The 24,248-nt window shown below is 42.4% G+C and overlaps 2 protein-coding genes across 3 annotated transcripts in view; one reads left to right on the forward strand and one right to left on the reverse strand.

The window, feature by feature from the left end:
- The window catches only part of LOC134877163 (nesprin-2), a 64,241-nt gene extending 58,593 nt beyond the window's left edge, over positions 1 to 5,648 (forward strand). The window contains 14 exon segments of the mRNA XM_063902572.1: positions 65 to 202; positions 334 to 525; positions 694 to 925; positions 928 to 967; positions 1,455 to 1,543; positions 2,329 to 2,468; positions 2,692 to 2,814; positions 2,980 to 3,186; positions 3,266 to 3,442; positions 3,716 to 3,844; positions 3,926 to 4,005; positions 4,007 to 4,118; positions 4,384 to 4,457; positions 4,698 to 5,648. Coding sequence (XP_063758642.1) covers positions 65 to 202; positions 334 to 525; positions 694 to 925; positions 928 to 967; positions 1,455 to 1,543; positions 2,329 to 2,468; positions 2,692 to 2,814; positions 2,980 to 3,186; positions 3,266 to 3,442; positions 3,716 to 3,844; positions 3,926 to 4,005; positions 4,007 to 4,118; positions 4,384 to 4,457; positions 4,698 to 4,908 — 1,944 coding nt within the window. The 3' untranslated portion in view covers positions 4,909 to 5,648.
- esr2a (estrogen receptor 2a) lies at positions 5,410 to 22,611 on the reverse strand. Of its 2 annotated transcripts, XM_063902570.1 has the most exons (10): positions 22,464 to 22,611; positions 16,247 to 16,387; positions 15,614 to 16,151; positions 14,557 to 14,735; positions 13,827 to 13,943; positions 12,247 to 12,555; positions 10,944 to 11,082; positions 9,390 to 9,523; positions 8,461 to 8,644; positions 5,410 to 8,256 (listed from the first exon to the last, which is right to left on the reverse strand). In XM_063902570.1, exons 3-10 carry the CDS (start codon positions 16,021 to 16,023, stop codon positions 8,019 to 8,021), a joined length of 1,710 nt encoding a protein of 569 aa, XP_063758640.1. In that variant the 5' UTR covers positions 16,024 to 16,151; positions 16,247 to 16,387; positions 22,464 to 22,611; the 3' UTR covers positions 5,410 to 8,018. The 2 variants fall into 2 exon arrangements, with proteins under 2 accessions (XP_063758640.1, XP_063758641.1); XM_063902571.1 differs by having other exon boundaries at positions 14,557 to 14,723; positions 15,614 to 16,387.
- Between the last annotated feature and the right edge of the window lie 1,637 nt (positions 22,612 to 24,248).

Consider the following 24,248-nt stretch of genomic DNA (forward strand, 5'->3'; position numbering starts at 1 on the left):
TGCCCCTAAAATCCTCATGTCCTCCTGCCCTATTATTCACCTTTTTCTTTACTTTTTCTCTCAGCATTTCACGAGCCAGAGGGAGGAGTTTGAAGGCACCAGAGAGAGCATGCTGGTCTGGCTGACTGAGCTCGACCTGCAGCTCACCAACGTGGAACACTTTTCAGAGAGCGACGTCCATCACAAGATCCAGCAGCTCAATGTGAGGACAAAACAGACGCACAGAGACACATGATTTGAGAAAAAAGTCCTCTGTTTATTTTTCAATTAAATGTGTCTGATTTCTAACCTGCACGTTAAGATTCATCCAACCATTCAACCCTCTTCCTGCAGAGTTTCCAGAAGGAGATCACCCTGAACACCGAGCGCATTGACGGCCTGATCGTGTTTGGGGAGGGTCTGATCCAGAAGAGCTGCCCGCAGGACGCGGCGCTGATCGAGGACGAGCTGGAGGAGCTGCACTCATACTGCCAGGAGGTTTTCAGCAGACTGGTGCGCTTCCACCAGCGCCTCAGCCAGCCGCCGGTGAGCCACAACACACAACACACACACACACACACACACACACACACACACACACACACACACACACACACACACACACACTACAGCCATTCAAAACTAAATGTATGCAATTATTTTATTTCTCAATTATTATTTTTTCACTGAATACCAATTATTTCTTTACTGTAGATGATAAAAGAAGAACCGGAGCTCTCTAGAACCACCTTCTATCTGGAGTCGAGCTTGGAGCTGATTGGCCGACCGTGGCTGGGGCGGAGCCAAGGAAGCCTCCCGGCAACGCCCACCCACCTGCTGGCCACCCCGCTGGAGCGCTCAGGGCGAGAGACCCCGGTGAGCGTGGACTCGCTGCCTCTGGAGTGGGACCACACCGGAGACGTGGGGGGGTCGTCACACGAGGAGGATGAGAGGAAGATGAGGGTGACAGAACGTACTTCAGTGCACTGTCAGGTAGGTTTACAGAAACACAAAGATTTGTGGACAAAAACTAATTCCTATTTTTAGGGGTTTCAATGTAACCTGGTAATAAACCTGAAATGCCATCTTTATGTTTAGCAGACCACCTCACCAACAACTTGTTGACATGGCTGGAAGTAAGGGCCAGAATATCTTTATCTTGCAGACCCCACTTTGAGAATCCCTTCCTTAAATTAGTGTAACATTTAGGTAGTTGTAAATGAGAAACAAGTTAAAGAGTCACTGAAAAACAGCAGAAAGATAGAGACATAGGACACTTAGGGCATGAAGCTTAGAAGTTTTCCCCAAAGTGTAAAGCCCAGTAATGCCTTTTAGTCCCTGGTTTACTGGAAAAGCTCCTTATTACTTTCGATCAGCCTGTTAGACATACCAAAATGAATCTGCTAGACAATAGATTAGAAGAAAAAGACGAAAATAAAACACAGACAAACACACACTCAAAGACGCCCCTACAGCTCTGCTCTGCTCCTCTCTCCTGCAGAGGTGACTGAGAGTCAGGAGGAATATGTCAAGGCCCCAGAGGCCCAGCGAGCCTCCTCTCAGGGTAGGCATCAGGACATCCTCACCTTCTGCTTAATAAACCCACTCACGACTCTTCATGGTGGAATAAGTTTCCATCTCCCAGCAGCTCAGACACTCTCCTTCCTGTAGCGGTGGTTTGGAAAATCCTTCACTGCCTACGCAAACACTTTATTTCTCTGACACATTTATGATTAGGAGGTATTTTCCACTTAAAACAAACTAAAGTGTTGAAGTTTTAAAACGGTATTTCATTGAATTACTTTCATTTCCTTTACCGGTGTATCTGTTTTGTTGTGTTGATTTCAGCGCCGTCTTTCATGACCTTTGATCCTCCTCCAACATCCTGTCTTTAATCTTCCTCCCTTTGACCTTTCTCACTTTGTTTTACCGCCTTTCTGTTCCTCTTCTCCAGCTCCGTTCATTTACAGACATCCATAAAACTCTAAATGACCCTCAGTCAGTCATGCTGTTTCTTTAAATGTCCTTTTCTACACTGTAAAAGGTTCAACTCCTCAGATCAAAATGAAGCATCTTTGGAAGTTGATACCTTAGATGTTTTCAGCCTGATGTGAGCTGGTTTCAAACTGCTCCAACATGTGAAATGTGCCATAAAGTAAAAACTACCACACAGATACCAGGCTGTTCATTTCCTGCTGGTGGATGATTCATACTTGGGTCTGGATGGCATCTTTTCTTGGCTTTGAAATGACGTATTGTGATGTCAAAAGGTTTGGAAGTTTGGAAGTATTTATCACGTGAATGCATGTTTTTGTTGGGAAATAATATACGATTGTTTTTGTGTTTCAGTCTCAAGCATGGACGATCTTGAGTCTCCAAGATGGCGTTCCAAGGAAGACGCAGAAACAGTCCAGTCCCTGCGGCTGGACTCTGAGGGCCACCCCGAGGCCCCGCCCACCCTCACCAGCACCCCTCTGAAGCAGGGCTATGTACGTTCAGTAAACCATTTAACGAAACAAGAACTGAGCATGATGAGTACGTGCTTCAGACAGTTTGCAGCTCCAGCTTTAAACACACTGTGTGTGTGTGTGTGTGTGTGTGTGTGTGTGTGTGTGTGTGTGTGTGTGTGTGTGTGTGTGTGTGTGTGTGTGTGTGTGTGTGTGTGTGTGTGTGTGTGTGTGTGTGTGTGTGTGTGTGTGTGTGTGTGTGCAGCTGCGTCTCATGTCTCAGTGCAGCGGCAGCATCGAGGACATTAAAAGAGTTTCTCTGATCCTGGATGACGAGGAGCGGCTGGAGGAGCTCGGTCTGACGGGACTGACGGCCTCAGACAAACAGTCAGGGTGAGAGACGCTGGGAGTAATGATTTCCAACTACAAATTGATGCCTGAAAGAGAATGAAATTGCATTTTTAAGTAAACAAACATAGAAGTTCGGTTTCAGAATAGTAAGCTGTGGGAGTGAAGTAATTGTGACTGTCAATAACCTCTAGCGTCTGCCCTCTCAGGAGTGATTGAGCGCTGGGAGCTGCTCCAGGCTCAGTCCAGGAGCGACCTGAACGCCGACTCTCAGGAGCCTCAAAATCTCTCTTCTGACCTCGATGACATCACTTCCTGGTTGGAAAATGTCACCCCGGAGTTAGAGCGCCTCCAGCAGTCCGACCCGGCAGCCAGCATCGAGGACATGGCAGCCAGAGCCAAAGAACTAAAGGTGAACTTAGAGACCAAATCCAACCGGTCTGATGATCAGGTCTCAGCTCTTGCTCATACTCATGTCTGTTCTCCTGTAGGACATGCAGAAGATGTTTACCCGCTACAAGTCCATCATGCTCTCCGTCAACCTGCGGGCTCAGGAGGCTCCGGAGCTGCAGCAGAGAGCGGCCGCCATGAACCGAGGGTGGAGCCAAGCGAGTTCGAGCCTCCAGCTGTGGGACAGCAGCCTGAGGAGCACACTGATGCGCTGCCAGGTCGGGAGACTGTAGTCTAAATGCACCTTTACTGCGGCTTTGAAATGCAAGTCACACAGCTGGTAGAACAGCTGGTTGCGCATTGTAGTCTGTAGATACTTTTTAATTAATATTATTTAATTATAAACATATGTATTATATTATATTATATTGATGCTAATACTGTATGTTTATTTGTAACAGAGTATTTGTTCCCTGTAGTATTGGTACAATTAGCTAAGTAAATTATGTAATATTTTTCCATCTCTGTGTTCTCCCTTCTTCTCCCTTCAGGAGTTCCAAGAGAGCCTCCACTCCCTGCTGCTGTGGCTGGCCCACGCAGAGAGCCGACGCTACGCAGTGGACATCAGAGACCCACACACACCTTTGGCAGCTCTGCAACAACACCGCAACACGCTCACAGTAAGCACACAACCACATATTGTTGTGTATTCATTTTCCTGCTGTGCGGCTCCATCACACTCTGTACTGTGTGTGGTGCAGGCTCTGCAGGAGGAGCTGCAGGCCAGGCAGGCGCAGCAGGCCGCTCTGCAGGCACTGTGGGCTCAGCTGCAGCCGGAGGACGAGGCAGGAGGAGAGCGCCGAGGCCCGGGAGAAGCTCCACGTGACGGGGAGCAAACTGAAGCTGCTGCTGAGGCAGGTGGAGCAGGACCTCAGCACCCTGCAGCAGCACCTGGTGAGGGCTAAACATATTGAACTCTTTGTCATGTCAAACATTATAGTTTATAGACCTTATGGATTTAAAAGAAGGTATTGTATATGAAGGGGTATGTCCATATATTTAATCTAAGTAGTGTCATACAATGTTTGGTCATACAGTTTTCGTCAGTAACATGATTTCATAATTAAAAATATGATCAAATGTAAAGATCCTTTGGACTTCCTGTCTTTGCTGACATGAGAGATGGTGAAACAATAACATGTCTTTGTCTGTCCTTCAGGGTTGTGAATCAGCATCAGAAGTCCATGGACAAAGTGCCTCTGCAGATCCAAAGAAAGGTTCCTCTCCTAAACGGTAAGCAGAAAAATAACATGTTATATATTCACGCTAGACATTTATTAATAGTTCAAATGAAACATCACAGAGAGAACAGGACCACTTTACTGAACAGGAGAGCTTCCAGGAATAAAACCACCGTGTGCAAAATCAGTGGAAAATACACACAGGCATCTTCTCAATCACAGCGATCCATTAGCTGCCCTGAATTACTGAAATGTACGTTATCATCAACCTTTATTCCTGTGTTTGTTGCAGAGAGAGGAGGGACTCGTCTCCCCCCCGCTCCTCCTTCTTCTACAGAGTCCTCCGCGCCGCCTTCCCCCTGCACCTCCTCTTCCTCTTCATGCTGCTGCTCCCCTGTCTCATCCCTTGGTCAGAGAGCGAGCCCGGCTGCACCGGAGCCAACAACTTCGCCCGCTCCTTCTACCCCATGTTAAAATACACCAACGGCCCCCCGCCCACCTAACAACCCCCGAGGGCAAACTGAGAAACACAAGCCACCTTTCTGTCCCGGTGGAACCCCTGAACAAACGTGTACAATAATGTAAAGCTGCTGAAGTGATAGTCTTCTAAAAAAGCGTCCAAAAATATCTTGCTATTGTTAAAGATTTGATCTGAGAACAAATTGTATTTATTTTATAAACAAAACCATTTGACTGCATTTTAATCAGGAATCACACCTAATTTGAACAGAAATGCACATATTTGACTTTAATAATTCAATGGTCTTTACACTACTGCAGCCTCATACAGATCTCCCCTTCCAAACACAGACTTATCCGTAGACTTCGCTAAACAAGTCCCTGGCCTTCATCAGATTTTTATTCCACATGTGTACATTATCCTGATCATTTACATGTTGTTTTATCAACTGTTGACATTTCGTTTCCCCCGCAAACAAAAGCATGCTTGATCTTTTTTATGTCAGACTGAAAAGGTTTGGTTTTTTTACAAGAAAAGACACTGGTTGAAATTGTAATGTTGTCTTTATAAAGCCAACTGTACAAAATGGTGGCAGTTTTATACACACAGTTGTATATTTTTTGTTAGATGCTGTCGGTCTTGAGTAGATTGTGAGCACTGCTGAAACACTGTAGATTTATCACGATGATGTGTTGTACAGAATGTGATAATATAATGCTTATTTATAACATCAAACGGGGGATTCATCCTAATCTTCTGGTAGTAAACACTGATTGTCTTAAATCAGTTTGAAGTCTCTTTTTTTGGCATTGTTGATACGCAGATATACATTTGTCCTCCAAAGAGAGAGGATGTTGTGGTCAGTGAAGAGGCTTTAAAAAGGTCAAATCAGAAAAAGAAATACAAATATATATATATAATCACCAGAGCAGAGCCATGGTGTTTAATGGGAAATGTGTTATGTATCAACACATTCATTAAAAATCTAACCAGAGGTCAGACCACGAAATCCCAACCTTCACTTACTAACTTTTTAATTAGCTTTCAGCAATTTACAAAACATTCAAAAGCTTTGTCATGAATTTGTTTTTTGATAAACTTGTAAAGAAAATACAATCAAAGTACACACAGTGAAGAAACAGTTTGTGATGTATGGTGATATACGTATGTGACCAGAGGAAAAGACACAGGACTGAACGTGTACAGATGTTCATGGAGAGGATGTTTAAAAGTCTACATATTTACATAACGCACTCTTGTTGCAGTGGTCCTGCTGGTGGTTGCAGCTGCATCAGAGAGGTCTAAGATACAAAAATAACTCTCTTCAAGTAAAACTTGAGGAGTGCAATGTTGTCTTAAGAGCAATAGTAGTGATCTTCTTCTCAGAAAACAAGAAATGAAATGTCTGTGATGACAAAGACACACTGTGCACGGACATGTTGAGTGAACTGCAGTGTGAGTGTGTGCTGTACAGCGCCCTGTAGTGGACATCTGCGTGTTACAAACCAGAATCTGCTTTTCAATAGCTTTTCCAGCCTTTAAGTGGCTTCACTGAAGAGTTTTCTGTGTATTTTCGAAGCTTGTGGATAAAACATACTGCACTGAACTGTAAAAATAGAAATATATGCAACAACAGCTTTAAGCAACAGCTCTTGTCAAAACACAGGAGCTGTAGTTGCTAAATGCTAATATAAATATATTGTCTTTCTCAATGTTGATGTGACTCTGTAATACAGGTAGAGTTTGACAGTTCAGGAAATACAATAGTTTGCCTTTTGTGGGCGAAAGTCAGATGAGAGGATTGTGTGTTATGCTACAACCAGCAGGGGGTGCACCCTCTATTCCGACATACCCCTAATACGACACAATTTTAGTACCGCCGTTCCGACAGTCTACCCAGGCGCGTCGGGCATCGCCTTTCTTTCATTTTTGTTTGTGTGTCTTTTTAAAATATACTTTTTTAACATATTCAGTTTATTTTGTATAATATAATACAGCCTACTGTTGTAATGGATGCACTGACTGGTTGGCACTCAATTTCGTTGTTGTCCGATCGCCCTGCATCCGATCTGCAAGGGAGTCGCTCAAAGAAAGCTAAAGCTATGCAAGCCATCGAGGCTGCTCCCAATTCTGCGGAGCTGTAGACCGGAGCTGATGTGATGACGATGGAGAGACTTGGAGGAGCAGTGGCGGTGGATTCGGGAGGGCTATCAGATAGAATCGGAGGATGAAACCCTCTTGTTAGTCACATACATGCACACAGCAGAGCACACACAGTGAAATTTGACCTCTGCATTTAACCCATCCTAGTACTTGGAGCAGTCGGGCAGCTATTGTGCAGCGCCCGGGGAGCAATGGGGAGGGGGGATTGGAGGTGTCCGGTGCCTTGCTCAAGGGCACCACAGCAGGGCCTAGGAGGTGAACTGGGACCTCTCCAAGTAGCAGTCCACCTTCCATATTTTCAAGTCTGTTCGGGGACTTGAACCGGCGACCCTACGCTTCCCAGTCCAAGCCCCTACTGACTGACTGACTATCAGAAGCGTCCATGAGGGAGGATGGGGGCCCTGCGTGTCTGACAGTGTCAACTACCACTCCGAATGCTTCCACTTAAGTAGAGCTATGCAGACCCAACGCACCATGTCGGAAGAAAGTGCCGCTACTCCGACAATGGAACATTTTTTGTTGTAGTGGCACGTTTTTAAAAAAAATGGAAATGCCTCTACTCCGACAATTAGACGTCAATGTCGGAGTAGAGGTATGTCGGAATAGCAGCATGTTACCCTATTCTTGGCATGCTTGTTAACTCTTCAGTCATTAATGGCACAATGTTTCCTTTATTGGACCTCCAGAATAATAGCAGACATGGACGATGAATATGAAAATGATCTGATGTGAAATTAGCTGCTCGGCCCAAGAGAAACATGGCATTGACATATTGCATATACATCTAAGCAAGAATTAATGTTTGTTTTTCCAATATGTGTCGATAAGGCAAAGAAAGCAGCAAGTTCAGTCCTCAAATCTCCAAAGCTGAGTTCCCTATAATAAGTGCAGGGTGTGTCAATGTTTCCCCCTGTGAACGTCCACAGATCCAGCAGAATGTTCCATTAAAAAAAAGATCAATCTCTGTGAACTATGTGCAAAGCGGTGAATTCATTGCGGTTCACCTCCACTCCCGGTGCTGCCAGGAGTCCAGGTGTTTGACAGGGAGCTGCCGGAGCTCGGTGGCCGATCGGGAACCTCTGTCAGGTCCCCGGGCTCCTGCTGCGGGGGCTGAGGGGGCAGGCGGGAGCTGTGCATGATGTGGGCGTCCAACATCTCCAGCAGGAGGTCGTACAAAGGCACCATGTTCTTCATCTTCATGCAGTGGAGGTGGTCCATGCCTTTGTTACTGCAAGTGGGGAGGGAAGGAAGAGAGAAGTGAAGAGGATGAAAAGTAAATCATGATAGAACAAAGGATGTATGTTGAAAAAGTGATTACGTATGTCAAAAATAAAAAGAGTCATAGCATAGAATAGTTTATTAATATAAAGAAGAAAGTCCTCGAGTAGTATGTTGAAAACATCATGCAAGAAGCCATCGTCAGTCCTTGTACCTGACATGGCGGACGTGTGACAGCAGCATGAGCAGGTGGGCGAGGCGGGTGTACTGCTGGCGGTATGTGAGGCCCGATTTGGCGATGGCCCACACCAGAGCGTCCGTCACGGCGTCCAGGAGACGCAGCAGCTTAGAGCGACTCTCAGGCTCCTCGTTGCCCTCTGACGAGATCAGGCACATGTCTGTTACACACCAAGGCAGACATTGGATTGAACAAACAGGTAATGCTTCAATTAATGCACATGTGGTGTGATTGGAGAATTCTACATCAACGTATCAACAACTTTTAGGTATATTTCAAGTCATTTGTTGAATATAATCCCATGATTGTAATAGATTTAGCGGCAGAAGAGTGAAGCACCATTCTGTGTGTAGCTGGTGAAAGTATTCTGTTTTCTACTTTGGGTTTTAAAGGTTAAACAACCCTTACATTTCTAAAACGCTGGTTCTCAGAGGCATTTATTTTTTCTGCACTGTGCAAATGACCAAATGTTCAAATGGCCAAAAGCTTTAATGGAAGAGATGGACATAAAATGCTAGTGGAGGCAATTAAAAGGAAAACAGAATCATTAGTCAGACGTTAATTACTGTGTGGTGATGCTGCTCACCGGAGAGGACTCTGACCCTATTGGTCCTCACACAGAGAGCCTGTTACTCACAGACTCCAATAAGACACAGTGTTCCCATTAGGGGCTTCACTGGTGAGTTATTTAGCTCATCCCCAAGCCAACCACCCTGTGCAGACTCATGCACCGTCCAGATTACATGCTGAGACGCCGATCAAACACTCAGCTGTGAATTCACGTACTAAATCACACACACACACACACACACACTAATTTCTTTGTCTCACCTACACACATATAATAACAAGGAGAGGACACCGGCTGCTCAAATAAGACGGTGTGTACACCCACACACACTTACTGGAGTTGAGGAGGATCATGGCCTTGAGGCAGACGTACTCCTCCCTCTGCAGCTTGAGCTCTCTCACCCTGGATGTGGCAGCTATCAGCATATCGAAGATCTCTGAGAAGCCCTGGACGCAGTTCCCCTCTTCTCTGCCGTACGAAAAGACAAACACAACAATATATTTATCACACAGACACTTGTTAATGTGCCTATTAAAAGGCAAATTAGGAAGGAAAGGGGATGAAGATGACCTAGCTGTGTGACACTTCTATAACTACAAGATTAAATGTAAGGCTGCACAAAGAGCACAAGACTTTATTTACAGACAGTAGCTTCGTATATCTACACACTATTTAAGTACAACTGCACTATTTGTACTATGGTAATACATTTCAAAAGGACATATTGTGCTTTACTGACTGATTAGGTTACCAGTTACCTAAGAGAATGATTTCTTACAATAATAATAATAGGATGCATCTTAAAACAACAACTAAATCCTTCTAACTTATTTACCCTATCTATATTCTGCATGACTTTAGCAGTACAGCAGGAGTTCATTATGGTGGACTTCCCTTACTTATAAATGACCTCGGTACTTCTTCTCACACACACTTTTTTCCCTTCATATGACTGCAGAGCATGCACTGCACTGTTCACTGGTTAGATGTGATGATAAAGACACCACAAAGGAAGTGTTGCTGTGGTAGAGTGAGAGAGGCCGGGACACTTTGTTCCAGCTGTAGAAGCGGCTAATCTCCGGTAGAAATCTCACTCTGAAACCAAACGCAAGAACATCGGAAGGCAGAGCTGCTGCTTCAGTTTCTGAATGACAGTCCGTTTTCCCTCCTAAATTCAGAGGAAATGATGATCATTCATTACCAACATGATTCACGTCAGACTGTGGTGGAGTAGATGATTTATAATTGCTCTAAAACCGTCCAAAGGTCAGAGCTGGAGCACATGGTGTTCTTCCTTTTTGAAGTGATACTGATGTTGATCATGGAGATTGGAAAAAAGTCAATAATAAAACGGGGTAACGCTGTCTCTGCCAGTTTACATTTTCCCATACAAGGTGTACAACTTCACAGTAGAGTGGAACACAAACACACATTTTCCTGTGAATGTTGTGCATGCAAAGGAGAAACGTTGAGAAAACCTATATAGGGAGCGCATCACAGAATATAAGACATTGAATGGCAACAGCTCTCTAATGGATAAATGACCTAATGGCATCATATTTAACACATCGGCTGTTTCTTATTTATGGGCCAATATTTATGCTAAGTCCAACATGTAGCATAAAAGCTATTTAAAAAGGAACAGTTTGAGTGCATAGCAGAAAGCCCCTAAGTGACAGTTTTAACCACAGCATTTACATTAAATACACTTTTTAAACTGTCAAGTGTGAGAGCATGGGTGCTAGCTAGATACTTGTTGGCTGAATCGAGCTACTTTGACCACATCAACAGGTGTTTGTATGTGAGAGTGCCTTTGTAAGTGATTGAAATCCATAACATCCACAATAATAATGAAAACCGTGGATATGTGAGGTGTTGGCGGTGGTACCTGCTCAGGCTGAGGTCCGGGGAGAAGATGAGTTTCCCTGGATGGTCCACTGACCTCCACATCAGCCCCATCATCAGCACCTCCAGCCAGCAGCACTCCAGCAGGTGCACCTGCTCCAGGAGGCCAAACTCCACGAACCCTGAGGAAAACACACGATCGAATATTGATAAAGTAAATCATAATGCCCCAAAACTGTCTGGTTTTTCTGTAATTTAGAGGACTGTGATATCTGAAATGTTATATAAGACAACACATTTGATCCTGGGAAATTGACATAGGCATTATTAACCATTGTCTTATATACTGTAAGCTAAATATTTAATTTAGAAGAACTAAAAACAGCTTAATAAAAAAGGGAAACGGTTGTAAAATCAGCCCCAATTTGAACACGTAATTATGTTATGTGTTATGCCCCAGATGAGGTCCCAAACACTGATGAGCTGCTCATCATGAGCAGTATTTTGGTGGCCGTGTAGAAACTGTCCCTGTGGTTTCTGTGACACAATATTTGCCAGAAGCAAAGAGGAGGCTGAAATAGCCTGAAGCATGGCCTTTGTTCAAAACGCTCATATTGTGCCGACACTCTGAATCAATTAGCACGGACCCGATGCTAAGTAAAGCCGAGACAATCACAGCCATTAGCTCGGTGTCCGCTCCGCAGCGATGTGCCGGAGGATGAGAAAAACAACATTTAGGTCCAAATTCTCTCTACAGAACTTAAGACAAACACAGCGATGTTTGCAATGGCACGAGAAAAGGTTTCATAAATGATTATAGACATTTCTTTAAAACTGTTTTAGCTCAACTCTGTGACCTGAATGGTATCTTGAGTGAGGAAGTCTTCAGTTTTTTCCCTGGGAAATATTCTCATTGCCTTTTTTTTCGCCGAGAGTTAAACGAGAAGATTGTTACCACACTCAGGAAGGTGCATTCGTTTTGCAGCTTGATCTAAAGTACGGAAAGGTGGCTTAACGTAATGCCAATGAAATGTTTCTGTATTCATTTGAGAAGGGACAGTAGATCTTTAACAAGAGCACTTGATCATCATGGGAATGTGACAGATTTAGCCCTTCATGCTCACTTTCATCTGCACGCCCTGGTAGCTTTGATGGCATTACGAGGGAAAATAAAGTACATACAAAAAGTGAAAGCACATAGGCAAGATGTAAGAACAACAGCACAGTGATAGCACATAAGCACATTTAATAAGACAAGAGCACAGAGCCATACACACGGATAATCCCAGTACATTTAAATATTTCTTGGTGCTTAGTGTGTCCCCGCCCGGACCCCCGACACACACCTGGGATCTTCTTGGCCCAGCTGATCATGTGGACCAGCTCCTTGTCTGCCAGGTTGGTGAGCGACATCATGACGTTGGCTTCGGTCAGCGGGCGGTTCATGTCCTTCATCAGGTAGATCTCCGGCGGCTCCGCCTCCATTATCCTGCCGATCAGGTGCTCCGGGGTCAGAGCCGGAGGAAGGGGTGCGTTTGATGATTCCACCGCCGGTCGGATTAACGCCTTTGGTGGGTTGGTTCTGCTCTCAGAGGACAGACGGGTCACACGCTTCGTCTGGGGGTTCCTGTAGTTTGCACGCTCTTTACGTATACCTGAGATAAGAAAAGATTTACATTACTGCTGACATACGGAGAGGAGGAAGTAATACTAGCATCCTTTACTTAAGTTAGAGTAGAAATACTACTGAAAATACGGAGAATTCTAAATATTATTTGAGAAGAGAAGTATTATCAGTTAAATGCACATAAAATATCTAAAGTAAAAGTACTTGTTTTGGCTCCTTTCACATTATGATAGAATATTAAATCATTCTCTTATTACTGCTGGAAACATGCAACACTTCATTCATAATATTTAATAAGTGGAACCAATTTTAGAAACTCATGGAGGTACAGAATTGCTTTGTGTCATACCATGTTTGTAACAGGAACATAATGAGTAGGAACTATGAGTGTTAAATACAATTAGAGTAAAAGCTGTGATCCCTGCCTCTAACATAAAAGGTTCAAAGTTTGTCCAAACATTTGAGTAATTAAGTACCGAGTGTACTTATGTACATCCCACCTTTGCATATCACACTACACACACTGTATTTGTGAAACATAACTCACACAATTACATATTTTGTAAATTGCCATTTTTGAATTCCATTAAAACCTTCAATAACACATTTTTTCTGGCTACTTTGAGGCAGAAAAAGATCCATCTGTGAACATAACACTGTCATATAATCACAATATGGTGAAGGCATTAGCAAGCAGCATGTGACGAGTGTCATAGCCATTTACTTTGAGTCCTCTTTCTGACCCTGATTAATGCAAATCGCATCTTCCTTTAAATGTGTTTGTCAGATTCATGTTGATTCGGTGAGCAGTAGTTCATGGTTTCCACTGACTCCTGAGGAAAGTGTCTGGTTCTTCAGTTGCCAAACGCCCCAATATGTGCATCTAAAAAATGCCGCATTGACGCAAACACTGTGAGTCGTGCAGCTCAACAACGAGCTGGAGCTCACTACACAGCTCTGCATTTAACTACACTGAAAAAAATAAATACAGTATGGGTGACCTGAATTCCTCCAGAGCAAACAGAAAGACGCTCCGCTTCATACAGCTGTTGAACGGATCAAACTCTCATGGAAATAAACAACAACTTGGAAAAAGGAAAAAAAAAAGGACATTCTTTGACAACCAAAGCCACGGGAAACTTCAGATCACCTGATACCACCGCCGGTTGATTTAAAAGAAATGAAATAAATATCCTGACTGGAGACAGTTTCTGAGAGATAATGCAAAAACCATGACGGGACGAGGAGGAGGAAACCAACACACATTCAAAACGAATCAGAGGAAGCAAAGACACATACCGCACTTGGTCATCCCGACTTCACAGCACTTGCGAAGGCGACACGCCTGGCAGCTCTTACGGCGGTTCTTGTCTATCGTGCATTGATTAGTCGCCGGGCAGATGTAGTCATTGTGTCCTGAAACAACGAGAAGGGCAAAAGAGAGAAGATGACGACAAAAAGACAATGAGGAAGATGGGGAAATGGATCGAGAAGGAGAGAGATGGAATGAAAATAATACATGAAGTCAACTCTACAAACCACAGCTACGAACAGATGTTTGTATTGGTTTTTCATTTGTGATTTAATTCAATCTTGCAGGAGCTCATAAATATGGATACCAAGTAACTGTAGTTGTGTTAGAATCCCTGTAAGGCTGACTGAGAGTTTAACACGTGCGTTTATGATGCAAGATAACCTATTACAGTCTGAATTTCACAAGACTAATATAAATGTTGACCCTGTGATGATGCAATTGACCCTAAAATGATGAAAAATAGAAGAGATAAAAGGTAGCAGGTAGGAGAATATGTCATGGCAATCCATCTGATAGTTGACTGTAAGTCTGCATGATCCAGCTCTTAGGAATGAGGGCTACAAAATTACAATTCAGATTAGTGTAATATCTAAAGTGCAGTAAGCACAATATGGGATATTATCATTCTAAATTAAATATTGTGGTGCTTCAGATAAATCCCAGCCCCCCCCCCCCATCACACGATCAAACACCCTCTCTGTTTTAGTGTCTCACCTTGGATGCTCCTCTTGAAGAAGGCCTTGCACCCCTCGCACGACCAGACGCCGTAGTGGTAGCCCGAGGCGTAGTCGTGACACACGGCGCAGAAGTGGAGGTCGGCCTTCCCGCCGGACGACACCACGGCCTCCTCGCTCTCCTGGGAGCGCCTCCTCACACTCTTACTAACCGAGAGACTTCAGTCATCATTTCAAGAGAGAAACACGGGGAATAAATCTGTCCTGAGTATGCAGAGCGGTTTAATGAAGTGTGCTGCCTGTTCCTTTCTAATGGTTTATTATGACCTCCTCAGGAGAGTGATTACAGCTTGTTTTGGATTATTGCAGCCTTAGTTAAGCAGGGAACACTTGAGAGGATGAGAGACAGCTTATTTCTCTTCTTCCATTTTACATTTCTTCTTGCACTTTTTCGCTGTCCTCTGTATGTTGCCCTGTAGGAGGAGCATGGGACTTCATTCATTGATTTTAATTGCCCTTATTATGCTGTAGCTTTTCCGCATTGAAACTAAAGCCTTTGAATCTTTGAAATGGTATCTTTTCGCTGACTTAGACAGAAACAATGAATCTATTCATCAGTTTGTTGATTGAGAGATATCTGTTAATACATATGTTAATCGATTAATAATTTAAGGCCATTTATCAGCGAAAAATGCTACATATTTGCTCATTCCTGCTGCTCAAATGTGAGGAATGTCAGCTTTTCTCAGTTTTATATCTTTGTTAATTGAATATTTGAGGGTTTTTTGACTTCTGGTCTGGCAAAATGTGCAATTTGAAGACTTGGGTCTTGGATATCGTGATTGGCAGTCTCTGTAAACTTGGGTAAACTAGGCTTTATAACTTGTAGCTAATACCCATCTTCAAGCTAAGTTTAACAACACTATTGTTTCTGTTGTTCTCAAGGATCTCAATATGTTGATAAGCCATTTTTAAACCAAACAATATATCTATTATTCAAAAAACAATTTAAGCAATGATGAGAATGTTCAGTTGCATCCCTGCTTCTGAAAGGTGATCAAAACCTGCCAGATACAGGAAGTGATGCTCCATCCTACCTGGTTGTCAGGACGCTGTCCCGGGGCGACAGCTCCACCCACGGGCTCTGGACTGGCTGCCCGTGCGGGGGCCGAGCCTGGGCGTGTTGCAGAGGGATGGGGGGTCCCACATGGCCGTGGCTGGGCCAGAATAAGGAGGGGCTGAGTGACTGACGGACAGAGGGGCAGTCGGAGATACCGGGACCGGCGTACGTGAAGATGGTTGGACTGTAGAAAGGAAGGGAGGGGAAGTCGTGGCCGATGTCCGTGTAAGGGGAGGGGATGCAAATGGGCTGGTTTTCCATGGATAAGCCAGGAGAGGAGGCCCTGAGGGGAGGGGGGGGGAAGTGGCTGCCAACTCGACTGGAGTCCACCTCCTGCATCTGGAGGAGGGGATGCTCCTTCTCTTGAAAGGAGGCGGCGGCCATCATGGTTACAGACGATCTCGGTATCACCAGATTTTCCACATCATCGACAAAAGATACGAGTCTAGGATTGAGTTTTCCCCCGGTGACTTATTTAAGAGAAACGGCCATAAGAATAAAGACAGCAGAGCTACCTACACAGAGCGGGGGTGTTTAATGTCACTCGGGTGATCATATTGTAAACTCCCAGAGTGATGGATGACTTTAATAACCCCTGAGGCTGACTCACTGACACTGAAGAGTTGGAGTGAATCACTCGGTGTGAAATCATCCCGATGAAAGTGAAGACAGTCGCTTATTCCACAGCGGGGGGGATGTTCACGAGTCTCACATCGTTAAGAGGAGTCGGATGTGTGACAAGCCTTTCCACCTGGAAGAAGAGAGAAACAAAAACACTGTTGAGGTGACGCATCATTAGATGTCTTCAGAAGGAAACCCTATATCTCAGGTTGTTCCTCTTCCTGTCACTTCACTAATATGACTAGTTTTTTTTAAGTCGCAGATCTTAGATAACATTTACGGAAATACTAATGAGATGTTTTTGAAATTCAAGAGAATATATCCTTTGGCAAAATGTATATGTGTCTATAAATTAAGGTACAAATTGTGACTTTAACTCTATTCAATTCAATATTTCCTGTGCATTTCTATAGATCAAAAAGCAAAAGATGATATTTCTTTAAATGTAGGAGGTTTACACCGTCTATTAAACACATTCAATTCAAGACCATCAACAAAATGTAATAAAACACAAAAGGAAATGATTCTCTTTTGGCACAAGGTGTTTTAAACAGTGTTCTGGCTTTCTACGGTCAAACACCTTACAGGAAACCTGTCATTAAACGTAATCTAAAATCTGATTTTGATGCAACATTAGGGATATCGATTAAAAGTGATTCGGTTTATAATTGTGATAAAGTAAAGCTGCTAAATGTACAAATCCAGGCTTCCAGTTGCATTTAAATACTACCTCTGCAACGTGGAGTTCATCTTCTTTCAAAGAAACGAGTGTCTGAAAAGTCTCAAGTGGAAATAGGACGCTAGGATTTATAATGTTCTTCAGACAGACAGCTGCTAGATCAATAAATACAACACACACACACACACACACACACACACACACACACACACACACACACACACACACACACACACACACACACACACAGGAGATGCACGGTCGGATCGGGCAGATGACGTGACGAAAAATAATATTGAAAGGAAAAAATAGACATTGTTAAATATTGTTACCTACATCCGAAAAAAGCGGGCACACTTTGAAATACTCCAGTCTTCATCAGGCAGTAATTGGGCCCAGTCGCGTCTACGCATGCTGCTTTGTTCATTATCAGAGATGGCAACGCCGGCGAAGGTGGTACATGACAAACTCAAAGAGGGAGAACTAAAAACCAAGGGAAAAGAAGGTAGGAAAAGTGCTGCCTGGAATAACGTTTGTGAAGTGGTGAATCAGGATGACACCAGTGCAGGCAAGACAAGCAGGCAAGTGTTGGGGTTGTTATGGACAATTACAAATGTGAAGGTGCACGTTGCACTGTTGTGCGGTGGACTTTAAGCGAATGAGTAGAGTAGGCGTTTCTTTCATATCGAGCCTCCATAGTTTGTGTATTGTATGATTGTTAGGCCTGCTGCTATAAAATGAATTGCAATTGAAAAAAGACGAGCTCTTTTCCCATGCAGTCAAAATGAACGTCTTCAGAACAGGCTCATCCTGGATAAGTTTCTAGTTAATTCACCTATAATGTGAATGACTTCTTGCTATATTCGGGCTTTCTTTCTTTTTGCAAAAAAAATAAACCCATAGACCTAAAAAACAACCGGCGGGTGGCGGGCGCGTGCGGTTTTGAAAATTGGTCAAAAAACGTTGGTTCGGATGGATGGCGGACGGATGAGTTTTGTGATGCGGTTGCGGATGAAGTAATAGCCTATCCGCGCAACTCTAACGCACGCACACACACACACACACACACACACACACACACACACACACACACACACACACACACACACACACACACACACACACACACACACACACACACAGGTTAACTCTTACTACGTCAGATAAGTTAATCATTCCTGTTCTGCATCAGTCTTCAGTCTTCAGTCTTCAGTCAGAACTGGTACAGATTGTCTCCCTCTCCCTGGCATTAGACTCACTTCTGAAAGTCATTATTCACCCAGAAGAAAACGGTAATCTTCCCAAACGGCTGAGACACTTTTGGTGTGTCTCGCCAACAAAACCCAATAATCCGTAAGAGAAGCTGCACTCCTGTACTGTTTAAAGTGTAAAAGGAGAACTCAGAAATAAAACTGACTGAGCCGCGACGAGCACAGGCGAACATTCATTATTTGGGATGCAGTAAAAAGCACTCCTTTTTTTTATGACACATTCAAATGTTATTGGAGGAACCACTCTTCCAGCTGTGGAAACACTTATTCAGGTGTGCTGATCATTAATCAGATCATTGTCAGGTTTTTATTCCTCCAGCTACTCCTTGAGTTATTGATGAGAACGTGATGACAAGCATATCAAATATGAAGACTGGAAACAGTATGGGACACATTTTGTTCATACTCTTCCAATATAAAATCACTTTCTATGAGTGAACCTTGATTGATGCTTTGAAAACAAGTGAGGAAGACATTTTTTATTGAAACAGATGTCTCATCGTGGATGCATGATGGGTCACTATTTACATGTAAGGAGAGAACCATCTTGTTTTACTCGACAAACCTTACAAGTTAAAGCTTTCTTGTGCATTTTCCTCCAATAGCAGATGCACACAAGCATACTATGTCTGAGGAACAAAACACACTTTCCTCCCCCAGTTCTGTATGTCTTTAAAAGGTTTGGCTTGTTTAAAGCACTTTAAAAGATGTTTGAAGCGAATGTGCTTTCAGGATTATGGCTCTGAATTTGAATCCTTGCACTTATTGTAAGTTGCTTTGATTAAAATTGTCACTCCAATTAAGTGTAATGTATTGTAATAACGTTTTGAACCTGACAAATTAAGTGGTTAACACAAAAGAAAGCAACTCCAACTGAATGTTAATGTTACTCCATATTGCCCTGGGTTATGAATGTAAGAAACTTCCTCTGGAGGGAACTTTGGGATCCTTTAGATGCACAAAAACCTCTATAAAACACAACAGGAAAAGCAGAATAGGGCCTCTTCAAGTAACTGAATACATATAGTGACTAGGACTTGTGTCTGTGGTGCAGGTTAGTACCGAGGGTCTAAATGTATTGTGTTTAACAGTGATGATTATTGACTCTGATGCCAACATGTAATAACAAAAAGCATTACTCTAATCTGTAACAACAGCTCAAAGACAACTAAATATTAGTTTTTAAAATTACATTTACAAATTGTCCATCTCTGGATGATAACACCGGGTGTGTGTTGGCCGCGGGAGGACGGCTTCACCCTCGTCTTCATCATGTCTTACCTGACATCTAGACTGATGACATTCCACGATATCAAAGAGTTGAAGCTATTCTCCGTTTGAGGTTTAATAACTCGCCTGCCAGCTCATCTGTTTCGGCTCCACTCGTGGGGGAGTGATTGATACTATAAAGTAATGCCCTGGCTTATCAACACATGCAGCCGTACGATCAGTAATACCACAGAAATAAGATTATACTTAATATGACAATAGTGTTTGTAATCTACCGGTTATTAAAAAAGTAAAGCGTGGGGTTTAGTTGCACCAAGTTTCCGATGACCTTGTCACTGAAGCAAATGAGCAGACTCCTAAAACAAATGAGTCAATTTAAGAGTTTGTGGCGAGATTTCGATGCTTGAATAACCATTAGAGGGTAAAAGCAGATGTGGGAAAGTCTTGTTTCCTTTGAAGCGTTGACCTTGCCTTCAAACCTCCCGACTGTAACAATCTCCAGCAGCTGGCAGCTCATTTAAAAGGAAAACCTCCCAAATTTCCTGCTCATCCTGTCACACAGATGCTGAAGAATAAACCCTTGTCCCATTAAAGGAACGGAGAAGGTTCATCTCTTTTCATGCTGAGTGTAATCAATGTCACAGACCTTTCATAAAGCCCAAAACATGTTTTGACTTCATAACGCACCTCATGCTTTTAGCAATCTATTGTGCAGAAAACACACATCAACAAACATGTTGTTGTCTCCTCTGATCCCTCTTTACTATTTGAACTCGTACCCTTGTTTTTTACATCTAAATGTAACTAAATATATTTAAATATGCCATTTAAAAAGGAATCTAAGACATGAAATCCCATTATACTACAAAAAGTCAGTGGCGGTAAGCAGCTAGCGCTTCTCAACTAAGCTAGGCTAGTTAGCGTTCAGTTACTTTTTTCCCCTCCTTTATAATTTGATTGACCTACTGTCTCATGTGTGTGGTATACAAACTTAATTACTAAAAAAACAAGCATCTAAAATACATTTTTGAACTGTAGGAAACAGAAAAAAGATGCTTTTACTTTAGCTAAGGCTACATCACCAGCTAGCCGTAACTAGCCTGGGTCCAGTCACTGCAGTTAGCATACTGTAAATGTAATAAAAACATGTCTATATATGTAGTTACAACATTTTGGCTTTGTAAGGGCAGATTGGTTTGGCTTACAAACTAACGCAGGAACACACACACACACGCACACGCACAGACAGACACACACACATCCCACTAAAATATAGACAAAGGTCAAAGCCAAATAAAGCTAAACGTGAAGGGACAGAACTTTTCCTGGTCATTAGCCAGAGACGCATGCCTTTTACACAAAAGCTCAAGGCCATGTCGTTTTCCCATCCAAATCTTCACTGCCTCCCTAAAATCAGGCTGAAACGGATGTGAAGCGGCTCTGCAGAAAGTAGCCGAAGCTTACTTTACACAGGGAGGGAGTACGAGTGGTGGTTAGCGCCAGAGAATGTGAAAAATCTCATTGAATTGTTCGCCCCACTGCAGAAAAACCTCAAACTGACAGCCAGTGATTCATGCGCTCATTTCATGCTTTATGCAGAAGATACAAATCATATTTAATGTAATGTAAAAAAAGTTGTAGAAATAATTGAATCAACTAAGTATTTACTAAATTGCTCTATAATTAAGGATGTTTCATGCTTTTATGTCCTCGATGCGTCGTAATCTAAAACCTCAGAAAATAAGATAGGCTAACCACAGAGCTGAATCAACACTGTCAGCATCACAATATCAGAAAGTGTCTTTTCAGTTCAAATATGTCACGAATTCATGAGGATATGTTTTGGTCTGAAACATATCTGAAGATCTGGGTGATTATAATACATTACAGTGGAAGTTGAAGGTGGGGCAAAGTGGCACTGATTGAAATGTGTATGCTTTGTAAAACTCACTAAAGGCAATGACAGTTACCAGTTATCAGTATTCATCTGACCAAAACTGATTCAAGTGTTGATTTTACAGAAACATTTTCTTTGTCATTGTACAGACAGGCTTCTAATGTGACTTTTTCCTGAATGGCAGCGATAAATACCTTCTTAAAAGGAAAGAGCCAGGCATTCAAGCCAGTATAGCATCTTGAAAAGTTGAAAACAATTAACTGTATAGCACCTTTACAAGTGTTACCTTTCATTTCCTAACCTTTAGTTGAATAAAAGCCCTGCAAAACACCACACTACAACACCTTCAAACACTCACAGAGTAAACAAATGACAAATTGCATAAACATTTCTCTAAATAAAAAGGAGGAAAACAGGTTTGTGCAACGCTTCAGTTTTAGTGTGTCCAAAATGCAATCTCTTGTTGGACTAGAGGACTCTGCTGGAAAAATAATTGATTTAACTGGGAAACGTTGTAGGGATCCAGCATCAGACTCAGGGTTCAAACAAGGGGAAAGGAAATGCTGTGAGCTCATCCCTACCACAGTAGCTGGCTGATAGCAGCCACATGATTACACAAGGATAAGTGCTTTTTGAAGCATGCTAATATTCACATTAGGATAGTCATAAATGAACAAGCCTGATTCTCAGACCACATTAAAGACCCACAAATAGAAACAAATCAGATCAGGGATTCATGCTTACTGTGGTGAAATACTCATATTATAAGTAGCTTTAACTGACTGCCTGCACAATTAACTTATGTTCCACATGAGCCCTGGTCTTACATGTGCAGGTATAACTTCTATACAAAGAAGCTGATGATTACAGTTAATATTATGAACAAATTAAATAAAATATTGTCGTAGTGGTCCTGATTTCCTGCAGGAGTTTACTCTGTCACTATTAACCAGTACTTCTGATACTTCATACAGGCACAGGTCTCCTACTTGTTTGCAGTCTAAATATTATTAACACATCAGAGGGACAGTTGAGCCTCCAGCCTGATGCCCTGCTGGCAAGAGCTGGACGTTGCCTGTTGTTACCCAACATTAGGATTAAGTATTTATAAATATGGAAATGTTCTTACCTCTTGTTCCACAAACATCAGTTGCAGAGAAAGTTTTGACAATATGAAGTCCAGCTGTGGGGTCAGAGGCTGAAAGAAGTGAGGAGTTGTTGTGTGTGGAGCTGTTGTGATCTGCAGGGACACACAACACGCAGTAAGTTCACTGGCGGGCAGAGAGCGTTGATATAAGACGCTGCTGCTGCGCGAGCCAAACCATCGGCTGAGTTCAGGGTGATGACGTCAGGTCCAACACAATAAGATGCACAAGATCCGGTCAGTGCCTTCAAAATAAAATCATCCCTCGTCAACACTTTCCTGGGTTTTGTTTTATTCGCATACATGATAGAATCCCAATATTAGGGGACTGAAAGAAGCTCTTATTTTGATTTGTATATTGGTTGTGCTTTTGACAAAGTGTATTGATAGTGACCCAGCTGTTTATTAAGGCACCCCAAAACAAAGTTAATGGCATGTTTACTTTGATTTTCCCTCTTCTTAGGCTCTTTAACCGTGCAATAACTCTCCTTTTTTTTATGTAAAGCAACCGTAAATATAACCTATTCTTTATAAATATATATTTAGATAGTTTGCTTGATAACTACATGTTACTACTCTAGTGTGATAAAGAATGAGAGACTGCCAATGCTACCAAACTACTCTGCATGAGGAAAAAAGTACTATAAACAAGTCAAATATACTATGAAGAAATGTTAAGATGGCTTCACACAAAGTATCACGTTTTTTGCAATAGTCACGATGTGATTTTATTTTGAAGGACTCACCTTAATTACCTCTTAGATAATTATGTAAACTTGACAGCAGGTCAGAATAAACCACACCTTCCTGGCTGTCAATAAAATCGTAATGGTGCCTTATTAGTTTAACTACATAGTTCTCTCTAAATGTAAAGAGTTTTCTTATTGTATTATTTGACTTGGCTAAATGTTCACTTCAACTGAGTGCAAATAGTGTCCATGTTACTTGAAAACACCTTTACCGGTTAGTATCTTAGTAAAATGTACTTTTAATAGCCACTTGAGTATTTAAGGGAACCACCCTTCATGTAAAATCAAGCAAAGCAACAGAAAGTCTACTTTTTAAAACAATCTTTTACAAATACATACATTATCAGAGGCTTCAATCGAAAAAATTGCTATTAAAAAAACCCCATATCAATTCATATTTTATATAAAAAGCTCAAATTTATAGAATCAACAGTGATTTACTGTATATTCAATATATAATTGAAAACAGGAGTCCTGTAAGTATGGACGTATGGAGGTTTGGTGAGGTGTTCTAGTATCTCATCCTTACGTATAAGCTTGAATATTTCTAGCAATTTCAGTTTTATGATATAGAAATAGAAATGATTTAACTGACCCTTATTATTCACAATTGACTGATAACACCCCGTCATTAAATTCTGAGAAACATTAGTGAGACACATGTTGGGTAGCTGCACTGCATCCTGGTCTCCTAATTGTTTATTACTTCTTCGGCAAAGCTAAAACAAACTAAATCATTTGTGACTGCATCTCCGGCATCTTCATCTTCCATGTGCTTACCTCCTACTGTGGTTTATTTTATGCATGACTGACAGTAACAACACATTGGTCATCCAACAGAGCATGTTTGGAGCAGTGCTGTGTTAAATACCGGCGCTCACTGTCTGATCACTAATGTGGAAGTCTGACCCTTGTTGCCCCTGAGCTCATTAGCTCAAAGTCCAGGGAGGAAATGGCTTATGATCCTGCAGCCAGGGCTGAAAACAAAAATGATGATAGCCCTCGATTACATTTCAAGAGG

The sequence above is a fragment of the Eleginops maclovinus genome, chromosome 15 (assembly GCF_036324505.1).
Source record: "Eleginops maclovinus isolate JMC-PN-2008 ecotype Puerto Natales chromosome 15, JC_Emac_rtc_rv5, whole genome shotgun sequence".
Taxonomy (NCBI): Eukaryota; Metazoa; Chordata; class Actinopteri; order Perciformes; family Eleginopidae; genus Eleginops; species Eleginops maclovinus.

What these genes read in the sequence shown, in the direction of transcription:
- esr2a (XM_063902570.1), bottom strand. Translation starts at nt 16,023, where the DNA reads ATGATGGCCGCCGCCTCCTTTCAAGAGAAGGAGCATCCCCTCCTCCAG. An exon ending in CTGGGCCAAGAAGATCCCAG is followed by an intron (nt 11,083 to 12,246) that starts GTGTGTGTCGGG and finishes TGTTTTCCTCAG; the next exon opens with GGTTCGTGGAGTTTGGCCTC. An exon ending in TCACACGTCCGCCATGTCAG is followed by an intron (nt 8,257 to 8,460) that starts GTACAAGGACTG and finishes CCCCACTTGCAG; the next exon opens with TAACAAAGGCATGGACCACC.